Source organism: Narcine bancroftii, chromosome 7 (genome assembly GCF_036971445.1).
Source record: "Narcine bancroftii isolate sNarBan1 chromosome 7, sNarBan1.hap1, whole genome shotgun sequence".
Classification (NCBI taxonomy): domain Eukaryota; kingdom Metazoa; phylum Chordata; class Chondrichthyes; order Torpediniformes; family Narcinidae; genus Narcine; species Narcine bancroftii.
In genome coordinates this window covers 34,003,092-34,018,839 of record NC_091475.1, presented here as the reverse complement: position 1 = coordinate 34,018,839, position 15,748 = coordinate 34,003,092, and the positions used below count along the sequence as shown (strand labels likewise).

Below are 15,748 nucleotides of genomic sequence, written 5' to 3'. Positions count from 1 at the left end.
TGGATCAGACAGCATGCCTGTGTCGGATGGTCAGTCAATATTTTGGGTCAGGGCCCTTTATCAAACTAAATAATACAGTTAGCTTCTCCCCAATGGGCAGCACGTCTCCCTCTTTATTAGTATGACAAACATTATTACTCTAAAACAAAATCACAATGTTGCTGAACTGCAAGTAGATGGAGGAGGAGGATGTTGGGTGAATGGTTACTGGGTAAATACTGCAACAAACACTGAGACGACAAGTCAGGAGTCTCACAGGCTAGCAGACCCTTTGGCCCCAACTGTGTGGAGCATCAGCTACCCATTCAGACTTATCCAGCATTAATCCTATTTTATTTTTGTTCTCCCCATGTTCTTATCAATTTTTCCCAAGAGATTCTACCCCTCACTTACAAAGGGCAATTTACAGTAGATAATTAACCTACTAACCCACTCATTTTGTGGGGGAGGTGGGAGGAAATGGGGGAAACTCTCCAGATCACAGGGAGAGAATGTGCAAACTCCACAAAGATAGCACCCGAGGTCAGGATCGAACAGGGACATCCAGCATTATACAACAGCAGCTCTACCAACTGCACATAAACTATGTTTATGCTAACAAGTCTATCATACACATTTCACAATGTACATATGCACCAAAATTCTTATTTGATGCAGCCAAACAGGTACTTGGCCCCCCCAAAAAAACAACTACAAAGGTATATATTAAATTGAAAAAGAGATAATAAATACAAAAGGTGGGTAATTAATAAATATTCCCCGTTATCATAGTGCAAAAATAGGGCGTTACAATAGTGCAGACACTCTTGTGGTGTCAGAACAGTCCATGATTAGCCAGTGGGCTGATATCGCCTCAAACCGTGCATCTTGGTGCCTCACAGTTCGGCGGGCAGCAACCTCCTTGGAAGAAGACCGCAGAGCCCACCTCACTGACAAAAGACAAAGGAGGAAAAACCCAACACCAAACCCACCAAATTTCCCTTGCAACCGCTGCAACCGTGTCGGCCTGTCCCGCATCGGACTTGTCAGCCACAAACGAGCCTGCAGCTGACGTGAACATTACCCCTCCATAAATCTTCGTCCGCGAAGCCAAGCCAAAGATATGGGGATCCTACAACAAGTAGTTCCTTCTCCTTGGTGAAAAAAGGGCAATTATTTTACCTGACCTCCAGCAACATCAATCACAACAGCATCTCACATCAGTTTTTGTTTTGCTTGTCCTTTGAGGGTCTTTATAAATGTTATTTTAAACTATGCTCCCAACAAAGAATATCCCTTTCTGCCAAAACTTTAGATCAGTGGTTACAACTCCCCCCTTAGAGAATTTAACAACACAAATGATCCTTTCCCCACACAGATGAAGAGGCACTCACATTTGTTGCTTCTGTGCTATTAGTCAGGTAGTCTTCCCGTGCCTCTAATAGCAGGTCCGCTTGGTCCAACTGCAGGGAAATAATGAGACAGAATGAAAAACATTTTTAGCACAGGTCCAGAGTGACAAACAGTTTAGACAGTGACTGAAGACAAAACTAAGTCTGTACATGCAGAAAACCATTAAGAACATTGAACAGTATAGCACAATACAGGCCCCCTCAGCCCACAATATTGTGCCATCGAACATAAACCTACTCCAGCGCCAATCTAACCCTTCCAAACCTCACTGCTCATGACTCTCTATTTTTCTTACATCCACATGCCTAATATTTTTTCAATCGATAACCCGTGCATACAAAGTCACCCAGAGCAGTGGGAAGTTAGAAGATTGGGGAAAACTTTAAAAAGCAACAAAGAACCACAAAGTGAACAATAAAGAAAGGGAAGGTAGATTATGAAAAAAGATTGGCACAAAATATAAAAACAAGCAGTAAAAGGGTGGCTAAAGTGAACGTAGGTCCCTTGGAAGATGAAAAACAGGAATTGATTTTGGTTAATGAGGAAATGGCAAAAACTTTAAATGACTATTTTGTGTCGATCTTCACAGTGGAGGACATGTCTATCATGACAAAGACAGAGGCCATGTATCTGACGGGAAGTGAGGATCTGGATACACAGTGATCACTATAAGGAGTGCTGAGCAAACTTGAGGGCCCAAAGATAGATGTCCCCGGGTCCTGACAGAAAGCATCCCAGGGTACTGAAAGAAATGACAGAAGTTATTTTTGATGTTTTGGTAATAATTTACCAAAATTCTCTGGAGAGTTCCCAGTGGATTGGAAGATGGAGAATGTCATGGCACTGTTCAGAAAAGGATGTAGGAAAAAGGCAGGTGACTATAGGCCAGTTAGTTTAACATCTGTAGTTGGGAAAGTGGTTGAAGCCATCATTAAAGAAGAAATACTGAGGCATCTGAAACAAATTGAAACCATCAGGCAGATGCAGCATGGATTCAGCTGAGGCCTATCTTGTTTGTCAAACTTACTGGAATTAAGGATATAATGAGCACAGGACATAGAGGGGAACAGGTGGACATTATTTACTTGTATTTCCAGAAGGCATTTCATAAGCATGCCACATAAAAGACATCCATAAGATAAGGATGCACAGAGTTGGAGATGATGTATTAGCATGGATAGAATATTGGTTAACCAATAAAAAGCAGAGAGTTGGGATACATGGGTGTTTTTCTAGTTGGCAATCAGTGGTAAGCAGTGTGTAGCAGGGGTCGGTACTGGGCCCGCAACTATTCACATTGTACATTAATGATCTGGAAGAGGGGACTGTGTCGTGCGCCTAAGTTTGTTGATGACACGAAATTGAGTGGAAAAGCAAATTGTGCAGAGGATGCGGAGGGTCTGCAGAGTGATATACATAGGTTAAGTGAGTGGGCAAAGGTCTGGCAAATGGAGTACAATGTTGGTAAATATGTGGTTATTCACTTTGGAGGTAAAAATGGAAGATCAGATTATTACTTAAATGGCAAATAATTACAACATGCTGCATGGCAGGATTTGGGAATGCTGGCACATGAATCACTGAAGTTAGTTTGCAGGTGCAGCAAGCTATCAAGAAGGCAAATGGAATATTGACCATTGCTAGATGGATGGTCTTATGCTGTACAGGGTACTAATGAGGCCGCATTTGGAGTACTGCATGCAGTTCTGGTCTCCTTACTTGAGGAAGAATATACTGGCCTTGGGGGCACTGCAGAGGTGGTTCACTCAATTGATTCCAGAGATGAGGGGGTTAGCCTAAGAGGAGAGATTGAATCATTTGGGACTGTACTCGCTAGAATTCAGAAGTACGAGAAGGGATCTTTTAGAAACGTATAAATTATAAGAGGAATTTATAAGACGAAGTTTTTAAAAAGTGATAAGCTTTTTCCACTGGTAGTTGAGATGAGAACTAGGGAGCATAGCCTCAAAATTCAGGGTATTAGATTTAGGGTGGAGATGAGGAGAAGCTGCTTTACCCAGAGAATGGTGAATCTAGGGAATTCTCTGCCCATGGAAATAGTGGAGGTTACCTCAATGAACAAATTTGAGAAGACTGTATAGATTTTACATCGTAAGGGATTTAAGGGATATGGGGAAAAGGCAGGTAGGTGGAAATCAGCCATGATCTCATTGAATGCCGGGGCAGGCTCAACAGGCTGAATGGCCTACTCCTGTTCCTATTTCTTATGTTCTTATTCCAATCCCTAGGAGCTAGTTGTCAAGCTGCTCAGTTGAGAATCACTTCAAAGTTCCACATCAGAGCAATTTTCAGGCTGGAACTGGAGTGCAGTACAGGAGTGCTGTTGCTCTATCAGAAGCAGCATCCATCACCTTCAGATGGCGAGAAAAGATTCCAAGAGGACGCAAACCAGAGTTTAATCACTGAAAATGCTCATGACCCTCGGTGAATAACACCTCCCTTTGCTTCACTGAGCACCAAGCAAGCAGTGAGTGGTCCTGTCTCAGCTTTGGTTAAATACATGCTGGGATGCCAAAAGTAATCCTCGCAATCGTTCTAGATCAACTGTCTTTTGTACATTCTGTCCTGTCTGCCCACAACCAAAGGAAACTCAGCTCCTCTGAGAATATAATTACAAGTAGGTGCTCAAGCATTTTTGACAAGGCAGTACATCTAAACTGCTTTCATTTTTCTTTTTATAGGCTCCATGCCAGTAAAATGAACACTGATCAAGTTGTCAAGACATTGTCATCTGATTGTACAAGTACAACACTACGAATCAGATTTCTCCAGTCCTCTGCACAAAACAGCAGACACATAAACAGACATAACACACATACAAACAACACACATGCAGGACAAGTATTCATCTGTGCAAATAAATAAATATAAAAATTTTCATGAATGTGAGATTCTCAGATGGTTAGTGTGAGCAGCTCCTTTGGTCGTTCAGCATTCTCACTGCCCATGGAAAGAAGCTGTTCCTCAGCCTGGTGGTTCTGGCTCTGATACTCCTGCATCTCTTTCTCAATGGGATCAGTTAAGAAATGCTGTGTGCAGGGTGGAAGGGGTCCTCAATGATTTTGCGTGCCCTCTTCAGACAACGATCCTAGTAGATCACATTGATGGAGGAGAGGAAGACTCCATTGGCCCTTTGGATTGATCTTCAATCCATTACTTTGCAACAACTATACCACATTGTAATGCAGCCGGCCAAGACACTGTCAATGGAGTTCTGGTAGAAGGATGATATGAGTGTGGCCAGTACTCTTGCTTGCTTCAGTCTCTCAGGAATTGCAGTCACTGTTGTGCCATCCTGACAAGTGAGGAGATCACAGTACGAAGTACACTCATACGAATCAGACAGTTGTGGCAATGAATATTCTGTCCTGGTTTTTATCTGTCACCTATCAAGCAATTATGACACTCTGAATTCACTTAATGTTACTGCAGTGGTTCTTTAAATATTTTCAATACTTAAAATGCAATGCTCTTTCAGTGCCGATGACCTGGATTCAAGACTAGTGCTGTCTGTAAGCAGTTTGTACATAAACCCTGTGTCCATGTGGATTTTCTCCGGGTGCTCAGGTTTTCTCCCACCCTTTGTAACAGGCCATAAGAGCCTGTTACCATGTTGTATGTCTAATTTAATTTAAATTTAATTCCTACAACAAACTTTTAATTAAATACAAATTTTGGCTAATGCTCAATTGTTCTGGCATCAAGATCTGTAAACAAGATCGAGACTCCCAGATGGTAGGTTGCCTCCCAGGTGCCAGGGTCAGGGACGTCTCTGATCAAGTTCGCAGCATTCTGGAGGGAGAGGGTGAGCAGCCAGATGTCGTGGTCCACGTTGTTACCAATGACATAGAAGAGAGAATATTAGGAGTTAGGGAAGAAGTTAAAAAGCAGGACCTCAAGGGTGGTAATCTCAGGATTGTTGCCTGTACCACACGCCAATGAGGGTAGGAATAGGAAGATGTGGCAGATAAATGTGTGGCTGAAGAGTTGGTGCAGGGGTTCAGATTTGTCGATCATTGGGATGTCTTCTGGGAAAGGTCTGACCTGTACGAAAAGGACAGACTGTACCTGAACTGGAGAGGGACCAATGTCATGGTGGGTTTGCTAGAGCTGTGGGGGAGAGTTTAAAGTATTTGGCAAGGGGAAGGGAACCGGAATGTGAGGGCAAAGAGTAGGGCAGAAGGTGTAAAGGATGATGAAATGTGTTGAGGGTTTGTGAGGAAGGACAGGCAGGAGAGGAAGTAGAAATACAGTTAATGAGATGGCTTGAAATGTGTCTATTTTAATGCAAGTATTTGGAATAAAGGAGATGAACTAAGAGCATGGATCAGTACATAAAATTATGATGTTGTCACCGTTACAGAGACATGGCTGACACAAGGACAGGATCGGCTGATGCAGTTACAGAGGCTTAGATGCTTTAAAAAAGTGTGTGTGGGGGGGGGGGGGGTGGGAAAAGGCAGCATTACCAGCCAGGGATAGTATCACAACTGTAGAAAGGGAGGAAACTGTGGAAGGAACAGCTTCTGCTGGTGGATGTCAGAAAATAGAAGGGAGCAATCACTGAATTGAGAGTACTATATAGGCCCTCAAATAGTCATCGGGATATTGAGGAACAGATAAGTTGGCAGATTTTGGAATGGTGTAGAAATCAGAGTTCTTGTTATGGGGGACTTCAACTTTGCAAATATTGAGGTACACAGTTAGCATAGGGAGGCATGATTGCTGTTACAGCGCTAGCAACCAGGACTGGGTTTCAAATCCCATGCTCTAAGGAGTTTGTACTTGTTTGTGTGGGTTTCCTCCCACCATTCAATAACGTACTGGGGGTGTAGATCAATTGGGTGGCAAGGGTTCATGGACCTGAAAGGGCCTGTTACCATGCTGTATGTCTAAATTTACATTTTAAATTTAAATTAAAAAAAAATAAATTGACTGGCACCTCCTGACTGCGAAGGATAGATGGACAGAAGGATCCTTGACACAGTATGTGAATCAACCAACTAGAGGAGAGCCACAGTGGATTTAGTACTTGGTAATGAACTTGGTCAGGTGACAGATCTCTCTGAGGGGGAGCATTTTGGTGACAGTGACCATAACTTCCTGAGCTTTAACATGGATATGGACAGGGGTAAAAACAGACAAAATGGAAAAGCGCTTAATTGGGGAAGGGTAATTATGATGGGATGGGGCAGAAACTATGGAAAGTAAATTGGGAACAGATGTTCTCTGGAAAAAGCACAGAAGTAACATGTTTGGGCACCACTTATGTGGGGTTCTGGATAAGTTTGTCCCACTAAGACAGGGAAACGATAGAAGGAAAAGGGAACCGTAGTTTACAAAATAGATGAGGCAGCTAGTTAAGAGGAAAAAGGATGAATACATTAGATTTAGGAAGCAAAAAAATAAGAAGGACCCATGAGAATTATATGGTGGCTAGGTATGAACTTAAGAAAGGACAGGAGAGCTAGAACGGGGCATGAGAAGGCCTTGGCAAGTAGGATTAAGGGGAACACAAAGGTGGTCTATGCATACATGAAGAACGAAAGGATGAGAAGAGTGATGGTTGGGCCACTTAAGGATAAAGGAGGCAACATGTGCCTGGAGGCAGAAGAGGTTGGAGAGGTCCTCAATGAATACCTTGCTTCAGTATTCACCAGAAAAAAGACCTTGGTCAAGGTGAGGTCAGAATAGATGCTTGTGTGCTGGATTATGTTGAGATTAGAAAGAGGAAGTGCTGGATATTCTTAAAAAATTAGGATTGATAAATCCCCAAGGCCAGACGAGGTATACCACAGGTTGCTGTGGGAAGGGAGGAAAGAGAGAGCTGGAGTGTTGGTGATGATCTTTGCATTCTCCTTGGCCACAGGGGAGGTGTGAGAGAATTGGAGAGTGGAAAATATGGTCCCCTTATTTAATAAAGTAATAGTGAAAATCCTGGGAATTATAGACCAGTGAGTCTTACTTCAGTGCAAACTATTGGAGAGGATTCTTAAAAGACAAAATTTATGAGCATTTGAAGAAGTACAGTCCTCTCAGGGACAGTCAGCATGGCTTTGTGAGGTCATGCCTCACAAGCCTAACTGAGTTTTTTGAGGAGGTAACAAAAGAAATTGATGAGGGTAGGGCTATAGATATGGTCTATATAGATTTTAGCAAAGCATTTGACCAAATCCTCATGAGAGGCTCATACAGAAAGTCTTGAGGCATGGGATCCATGGAAGCTTGGTTATGTGGATTCAGAATTGAGGCAGTGACCAGTGAAGTTCTGTAGGTATCTGTTCTGGGCCACCTGCTTTTTGTGTTTTTAATAAATGACCTAAATGAAGAAATGGAAGGATGGGTTGGAGGAGTTGTGGATAGTGTTGAAGGTTTTTGCAGGTTCCAAAAGGATATAGAGAGGATGCAGAGTTGGCTGTAAAAGTGGCAGATGGAGTTCAATCCGGATAAGTGTGAGGTAATGCATTCTGGAAGGTCAAACCTGAAGGCGAAGTACAGGGTTAATCTTTGGATGTTTAACAGTGTGGAAGAACAGAGGGTACTTGAGGTTCAAATCCATACATCTCTCATGGTTGCGGTGCAGGTTGATAGGATGATTAAGAGTTCTATGGGATGCTGGGCTTCATTAGTTGGGGGATTGATTTCAAGAGTTGAGGTCATGTTGCCACTCTACAAATCGCTAGTGAGACCACATTTAGAAGAATATTGAGTTTACTTCTGGTCACCTCATTCTAGGAAGAATGTGGAAGCTATGGAGAGGGTGCAGAGGAGATTTACCAAGATGTGGCAAGGTTAGCAGAGCTAGGGCTTTTCTCTTTGAAGTGTAGAAGGATGAGAGGTGACTTAATAGAGGTCTACCAGATTCTGAGAGGCATAGATAAGCTAGCCAGCCAACACGTTTTTTCCACATGGTGGGAGTAGCAAACACCAGAGGAGATCTGGTGAAGGGAGGAAAGTTTAGGGGAGACATCAGGGGTAAGAATTGTCTGTGCCTGGAATGCCTTGCCAGAGGTATTTGTGGAGGCTAGAACATTTAAGAGACTCCTAGACAGGCACATGGATGAAAAAAAAGAGGATTATGAAGTAGGGAGTGTTTCTTTTTTTTGCTAGGTATAGGTCAGCACCACATTGAGGGCAAAGGGCCTGTACTGTGCTATAATGTTCTAAGCTGATATCCCATGATCAGGCTGACAAGTTTCAATTCGAATTAATCATGCTTGACTTTGCCTGTGGACAAGGAGTATCAGTGATTGGGGCCCAATTGACTTCTACCTGAATGTCGTTACCAATGGATAAGTGAGATCAGTAATTATGTGGTTCAAAGGCTGGGATAGGAGAAAGGACCCTAAATTTATAGGGCAATTAGGGAAGAGTGGAGTTAATCCACAATGACCAGCATCACCTAAATCAAGTTGCAACCTTGTAGACTCGACGTTCAATTCTAGAACTATAACTTAACTTCTTTCAGTTGTTCATCTGAGATACTGGGTTCAACCGTTTTCTTTTGTTTCTTCTGCTTCTTATGTCCATTCTGGGAATGGAGGATATGAAAAAGCCTGACCTGCTGGGCAGGGCTCTCTGCTCTGCATTTCACAGCCCCGACATTCTTTTGTCCATGTGCTCGCTCTCTTGCTGCATTGACTCAACAACCTTGTTTCTACCTTTTCCCGATGGTCACCTGGGTTGAACCCCATCAGAATTACCCCCTCTCCCAACCCTTGCTTTGTTTGTTTCCTTCTTAAGTTCTCAGGAAGGATCTTTAATCTGAAACACAAATTCGTTTCACAAAGGCATTTTGCCCATATTGCATTTGACCTGATCTCTCACTGTAACTCTACCCTCTGTACTGTGCTTTACTCTGCTGTGCTTATGCATGGATAGCCTTGCTGGATATCTTTTCACTGTACCTTGGTACATGTGGCCAGAAGTTTGAATTTGAAACTTCAATAGGCTGGTTATCTGAAATAATTGAATTCAATATCAAGTCCCAAAGATGAAAACTGTTGAGAAGGTAGATGAGGTACTTATAAATTTAAATTTTATAAATTTAGACATACAGCACAGTAACAGGCCATTTCAGCTTACAAACCTGTGCAGCCCAATTACACCCAATCGTCCTACACCACCCCCCCCCCCCCGTGCCTTTCAAATAATGGGAAGAAACCAGAGCCCCCAGGGAAAAGTGGTTTCCTCCCACCACTCGAAACATACCAGGGGTTGTAAGTAATTGGGTGGCATGGACTTGTGGGTTGAAATGGCCTGTTATCGTGCTGTATGTCTAAAAATTTTAACTTAAACATTTAATTTTTTTTAAAATTAAGTGATACAGCTGATTAAATGCTGTATCACTTAACAGGTCCTTCCAGCCCATCTTCCATGCCACCCAAACACATCCATGTGATTAATTAACCTCCTAATCTCATATGTTTTGGAACACGGTATGAAACCAGAACGCACAGAGGAAACTCACGCAGACATAGGTAGAACGTACAAACTCCTTACAGAAGCAGCGGATGCAAACCCGGGTTAATGACACTACATTGCTAGCCGCTATGCTAACCATGCCATTCAAAAAGTCTCCTTTCTGTCAATAGCTCTCCATGATGCTGTCTAACCCATTGATTCCCTCCAGCTCCATTTTGTTTCGTCAGTCTCCATTGAATCTGGACAATGCACAGATAAACATTGCGCTGAAAATACCCGGTGACCATACTGGCACTGACCGTTAGGATGCGTACACTGGAGTTTTTATCATCAACTGAAACAAAGAACGCAATGAGAATGTTGTTTGCAAAATTCCCTCGGAGAACAGCTAACACCTCCAGCAAGTCGAATTCCTCTTTCTTCCAGGTTCCCTCGGGACCGATGTTTCCCTCGAGCACAGGCCAACGCAAAGATGGCTGCTTCAGAAAGTTTAACAAGGGCTTCTCGTCTTCCAACTCTATTGCACCTAGCAAGAAAGACACAGATGAAGATGTGGGCCAGGGAGAACTCATTGATTAGCCTCTGACAGATCAAGCAACACTTCAGTTAAGGAATGGGGGGAGGGGAGGGGAATTTGAAAATGGGTCATATTACAATTTTATGTAAAAAAAATCTGTGCACGCATCAAGAAACACAAGTTGAAAAAAAACATAAATTTAGTGTTGATTTATTTAGCTTTTTGTCCCCACATAAATTTAGAGTCTTAATTTTATTGTGTCTCAAATTTTGGCTGCATAGCTATGATTAATTATGTGGAGGACTTTGCTGCTGACAGCTTTCCAATCACTGGGATTTTGGAATCATGGGCTGGGGAGAGTAACTTGGATGCTTGGAACTTGTTATTCACCATTGGTCTGGCAGGAGGCCCTATGGCTACACAAGTTATGGGGGTAAGGAAGACAGTGGCATTGAACGTAATGGGATCCACAATCATACGATGTCTCTGAAAGGACTCTTTTGCTTCCCTTTCTTGCCATGATAGTGGCGCCGGACTAGTGATGCCTCTGTGTGACTTTATAGGGAAAACAAAGCAATAATATTTTTGTGTATTTACTGCACATGATAACAACTGGAATCTTGAAATAACACAATAAGCAAAATAATGTTGATGCTGTAATTCTACAAGGGTGGCATGGTTGGCATAGCTGTTAGCGCAAAGCCTTTATGGCACCACCGATTGGGACCGGACCAGGGTTCAAATCCTGCACTGTCTGTAATGAGTTTGTACATTCTCCCCGTGTCTGTGCAGGTTTTCTCCAGACCCTCCAGTTTCCTCCCACTGTTTAAATCGTACCTGGGGTGTAGGTAAATTGGGTGGCACAGTCTCACAGGCCAAAAAGGCCTGTTACGCTGCTGTATGTCTAAAAATAATAATAAAAATCCTGAGGAGAGTTAAGGAGAGCTGTATCTGAGGAGGGAAAAACAGATCATATCTCAAGTAAATTACTGGGAATGGGTTTTTTTTTGAGGTGGGGGAAGTGGGTGGTGTGGTTGAAGGCCAAAAGATGAAGAGAGAACAGGGAAGGTCTGTGATAACTGGAAGACTGAAGATTAAATGCAAAAGGTGAAAGCAGCCAGGAATGAGACAAGCTGGGGGATGAGAGGGGATTCTGCAGGGGGGTGGGGGGGGGGGGGAAATACAGGGCACATCTACAATGATGTAAATATCCTGTTAAAGGGGTAAGCCTTGCTCCCTCACCTGCATCTGGCTTCTCTAACAGTCAACCGGTTGTCAGAGCATGGTGATGTTTTGGGAGGTGCTCCTGAAAGGTTTTCTTACATTCACTTTTGTCGTTCTACCATCTTGTATCTTTGTAACATTATACCTTCTCTCTGACTCACTGAAACACAACTCTGTTTCACTTTTGCTTTTCTGAAGTGTGGTTTGACTTACCTGAACAGCATGCAACTCAAAACTTTTCACTGATTATGTGACAACAAGCAATTCAATTCAAATGTTTCCTAAATTAAGAGATACAAAATATTATTGTTTAAAAACACTGAAGAATATGATGGAAGCTATATCTTCCATCGGGATAGAGCAAAACAGGAGAGGCCAAGAATGAGATGTACACCACTGCGGATGATAAGATGGGAAAATTCGTCAAGCTTAAGGTAGCTGAAATTTGAAACCTTCTCACCCAAATTTCTAAGGAAGGGGAAGGCAACAGAAAATTTTACAATCATAAAATCAGGGAGAGAGACAAGCCCTTTAGCCCACCAACTTTGTGCCGGCCATCAGCCTCTCCAGATTCTACCCCTCACCTACAAACTAGGGAGCTATTTACAGCAGCTAATTAACCTACTGATCCCCACATTTTTGGGATCTGGGACAAGACTGGAACACCCGGTGGGGGAACCCACGTGGTCACAGGGAGAGTGTGCAGATAGTACTGAGGTCAGGATCGAAGCCTAGAGCCATGAGCAGTGACCCTGCCAGTTATGTCACTAGGCTGTCAAGGAGGGCCTGGAAGTAAGGGGAGGATTTTTTTTAGCCATATCAAATTCTTTCCATCTTTTTACCAGTTCCACACTTATATCCGGGGAAAAAAAACTTTTATCTCCCTCAACTTCTAACAGGCCTTCTCTTACCTTGTGCCACACCCCCCCCCCCCACACCCTCCCCGATTGGCTGTCTATCTTGGTACCTATGAGCCTTATGAGGACCAAATGGGGTCTCCGTCCTGGTTTGGGGAAGGGGGATCGATAGGCCCCTTCTACCTGAAGTTCCTCTCCTCCCCTTTCTATTCCCAATATCTCCAGGATCCATTCTTTAAAAAATGCAGTAGGGCCTTTCAACTCCTTCCCCTCTTTAAGTCCTACAATCTTTATATTATTTCTTCTATTAAGGTTTTCTAACATATCCAGCTTATCCCAAATCTTTGGCCTCTCCTTTACCCCCACATCTCGGTCATTCTCTAACCTTTCTACAGTGTCCTCCATCCTATCAACTCTCTCCTTCACCATATTCACTGTTCTAGATACCTCCCCATGGCCCTCCTAAATTCTACTGTCTTGGACATTAAATCTTTTAACACAGTCCTCAGTCTTTTCTCAGAGGCCTCAACCACCACTTCCATTGCTTTCACAATGTTTTTCATGGAGGGCTCCAGGCCCCCTCCTTCTCTCCTCCCCATTCTCTTTCTCTCTCCTGCCCATGACGACAGGCCTCCAGGTCAACCACTCTCCCCTTCTCCTTCCATGTTGCTTCCCACGCTGCCTCCCAATGCTCTGCTGCTGTTGCCGTCATCGCTGCCATCTTCACTGCCACTGCCTCCCTGTGGCTTCTACTGCACCTGATTTACAGGTAAAGCCATTCTCACAGCACTACCTGGTCCACCAGCCCTGCCTCGGAGTGTGCGGTCGTGGTCAGAATCACCCACCTCCTCCACGGCTTCTCCTGCACCACCATACTCTGCCCACTCTTGTCACTTCCCGTGGGCTTCATCGCCGCTACCGCCACCACTAACGCCGTTGCTACTCCTGCCTAATGTGCAGTCGTCGCTATTTCTGCCACCATCGCTCACATTGCTCCCGTCACCATTGCTATCGCTGCTGCTCACATTACTGTTACTGCCACCACCTCGTCACTTTTGCTACTCGCGGGGCTGCTCCACGGTCACAGGCAAAGCCACCTCCACGACACTCCCTCCCTCGGTGCCTCTTTCAGCCCATTCCTGTCCACATGCAGGCATCAGCTCTCCCACAGTGATGCCTGCATTCTTCCCTGGGCCCGCCGACGAGCGGGTCCCCTAGACTTCAGACTCTGTAGTTTGTTCAGGTAGGTCGTTGCTTTCTTCTTGTGGGAGCCTCAAACAGGCCCTGCCTCTTTCTTGCCACGAGGCCACCTCTCCTGGTCTTTGTGGTGCGCTGGGGTTGTTACTTCTTTCTGAATTGTCTTTTTTTCTTTCTTCCCCATTTCTGTAGGATTTAATCTTCTAATCGCTTTTCCTATCACTTTTCTATTGTTTTTCTGGTTGTTTTTTCTGTTGCCTATTTTCACTTGCTGTTCTGGGAGCTCTGAGAATCACTCCTACCCCCTACTTTGCATCACGTGACTCTCCATCTGCCTTTGTGTTGCTTCAATACGCAACACCTCACCAATCCCTTGTGGGATTGAGTGTACACTGTGAACATCTGTGTGCAATTTATGAGATTGGAGACACATTAACACTCTCACTCACATTCCCAGAGTAAAGGAAGGAAGACAAGCTTTACAAATTTCCTAGATGTTGAAAGAGGCTTACTTTCATTCATACACGACTGATAAAGTTTCTTCGCTTTCTGTTCAGCTTTTATGTCTTTTACTATATCGATAGGGGTTTCCAACAGCTCTGTGGGGAGGAAAAAGATGCTAGTCAATAAATAAAAATATTTCTGATTGCAATAATATCAGAAGCAGATCTTAAATATAAACAGAAAATGCTGGAGGTATCAGCTGCTCAGGCAGCATCTGTGAAGGGAGATGAGGCCCTTTGTAAGAACTGGGAAAGAGGAAAGAAATTAGATGAAGGGTTTGGAAGCTAAAACCCACACTCTACTTTTCTGTCTTCAAATGATGCCGGATCTGCTGAGTATTTCAAGCATTTTCTGTTGGTATTTCAAATTTCCAGCCTCTGCAATTATGATTTGATTTTTGGTGAAAAACCTTCCTGCTAGTGAGAAAGAGGGTTGATTAAATTTCTCCAAGTGCAGATGTTTTGGGCTGAAAATTATAGAGTTTGTCATATATTTATGGTAAGAAATTACAAATTAGAAATTCTTACTTGCTGCAACTAAACATCTACTTTGTAAACAAAACTAAAAAAAGCCAAGGCATCTTTTTTTTAAATTCAGGCCCTTCCAGCCAAATACATTGATTCTGCTGCAGCCCGTGCGTTTTTGGAGGGTAGGAGGAAACCGAAGCACCCAAGGTTCCAATGACGCCTGTGCAGAGCCGAGCTTCAGTACTAGCACCAAAATTCCGATAGTTTTAGTGGCCATGGAGGATAGTGACGAAGGCAAGGTAGTGGTGTTGTCTTTAGGTAGGGTATTTGACAAAGTTCTGCCTGGTAAGCTAATCTAGAAGATTAAGGCCAGGATCCAAAACTGGCTTGGTGAAAGGAGATAGAGGGTAGAACTGAAAGGATGGTTTTCTGATCGGAAGTCTGTGCAGAGATCAATATCAGGACCATTGATATTTGTGATATAATGTATAGTGTGTGTCAGGTCACTCATCTGAGTGCGACTGGTACCATGTAACCTATTGCATGGTTGGGTGGTCGGCGACTAAACCGTCTCGCCTTGTCTGGTGCGAAGGGTGGTCAGCACCCTGCAGGATGAAAAATAAGACTTGTCAAAGGCAGAAGAACCCTCTTGAAGGGTCAATGGCCATCTAGCAAATGTATGCCGTGAAATGTGGAAAGGGCATCCCTCGCATTGAAGCTTGGTCTGGCCATTCACCGCAACAGAACTTACCACAGCCGTTTGGACCTCACCATGCTGCTGGGAGGGGATCTTGAGAGGGTGGGTCTGGACCTTCTCACCTAAATCCATTCATACACATGCTGTTCCTTTCTAAGGAGTGGGGTATCCTCATATCAAGCCCCACAAACTGACTGAAAGGAACCATCATCATCCTATGGGATAGATAGCCAGAAGAAAATATATATTGACAGCTTAAAGAATGTGAAAGAAATGATTAGGAAATGTGTGTGTGATGTGGAAGTTGGAGGATAGCAAAAAGGTATTCTCTGAAGTAGCTCTGGCTGTGGCCAAGAAGTGTATAGCAATCACTTGGAAATCCAACTCTTCCTTCCTTATTGCTCGAAGGGGCACGGAGTTAGTTATGCAGTTGTATACCCATGGAGAA

General features: G+C 43.6%; 1 protein-coding gene across 7 annotated transcripts in view; it reads right to left on the bottom strand.

The window, feature by feature from the left end:
- phex (phosphate regulating endopeptidase homolog, X-linked) overlaps positions 1-15,748 on the bottom strand; it is a 128,697-nt gene that overhangs the window by 72,014 nt on the left and 40,935 nt on the right. For all 7 annotated transcript variants that reach the window (XR_011341709.1, XR_011341710.1, XM_069889518.1 and 4 more), the window contains exons 4-6: positions 14,145-14,231; positions 10,137-10,363; positions 1,374-1,442 (exon numbers count right to left, since the gene is read on the bottom strand). Coding sequence is in view for 5 of the 7 variants with exons in the window: in XM_069889518.1 (XP_069745619.1) it covers positions 1,374-1,442; positions 10,137-10,363; positions 14,145-14,231 (383 nt within the window). In the remaining 2 variants the exon portion in view is untranslated. The remainder of the gene's footprint in view (positions 1-1,373; positions 1,443-10,136; positions 10,364-14,144; positions 14,232-15,748) is intronic.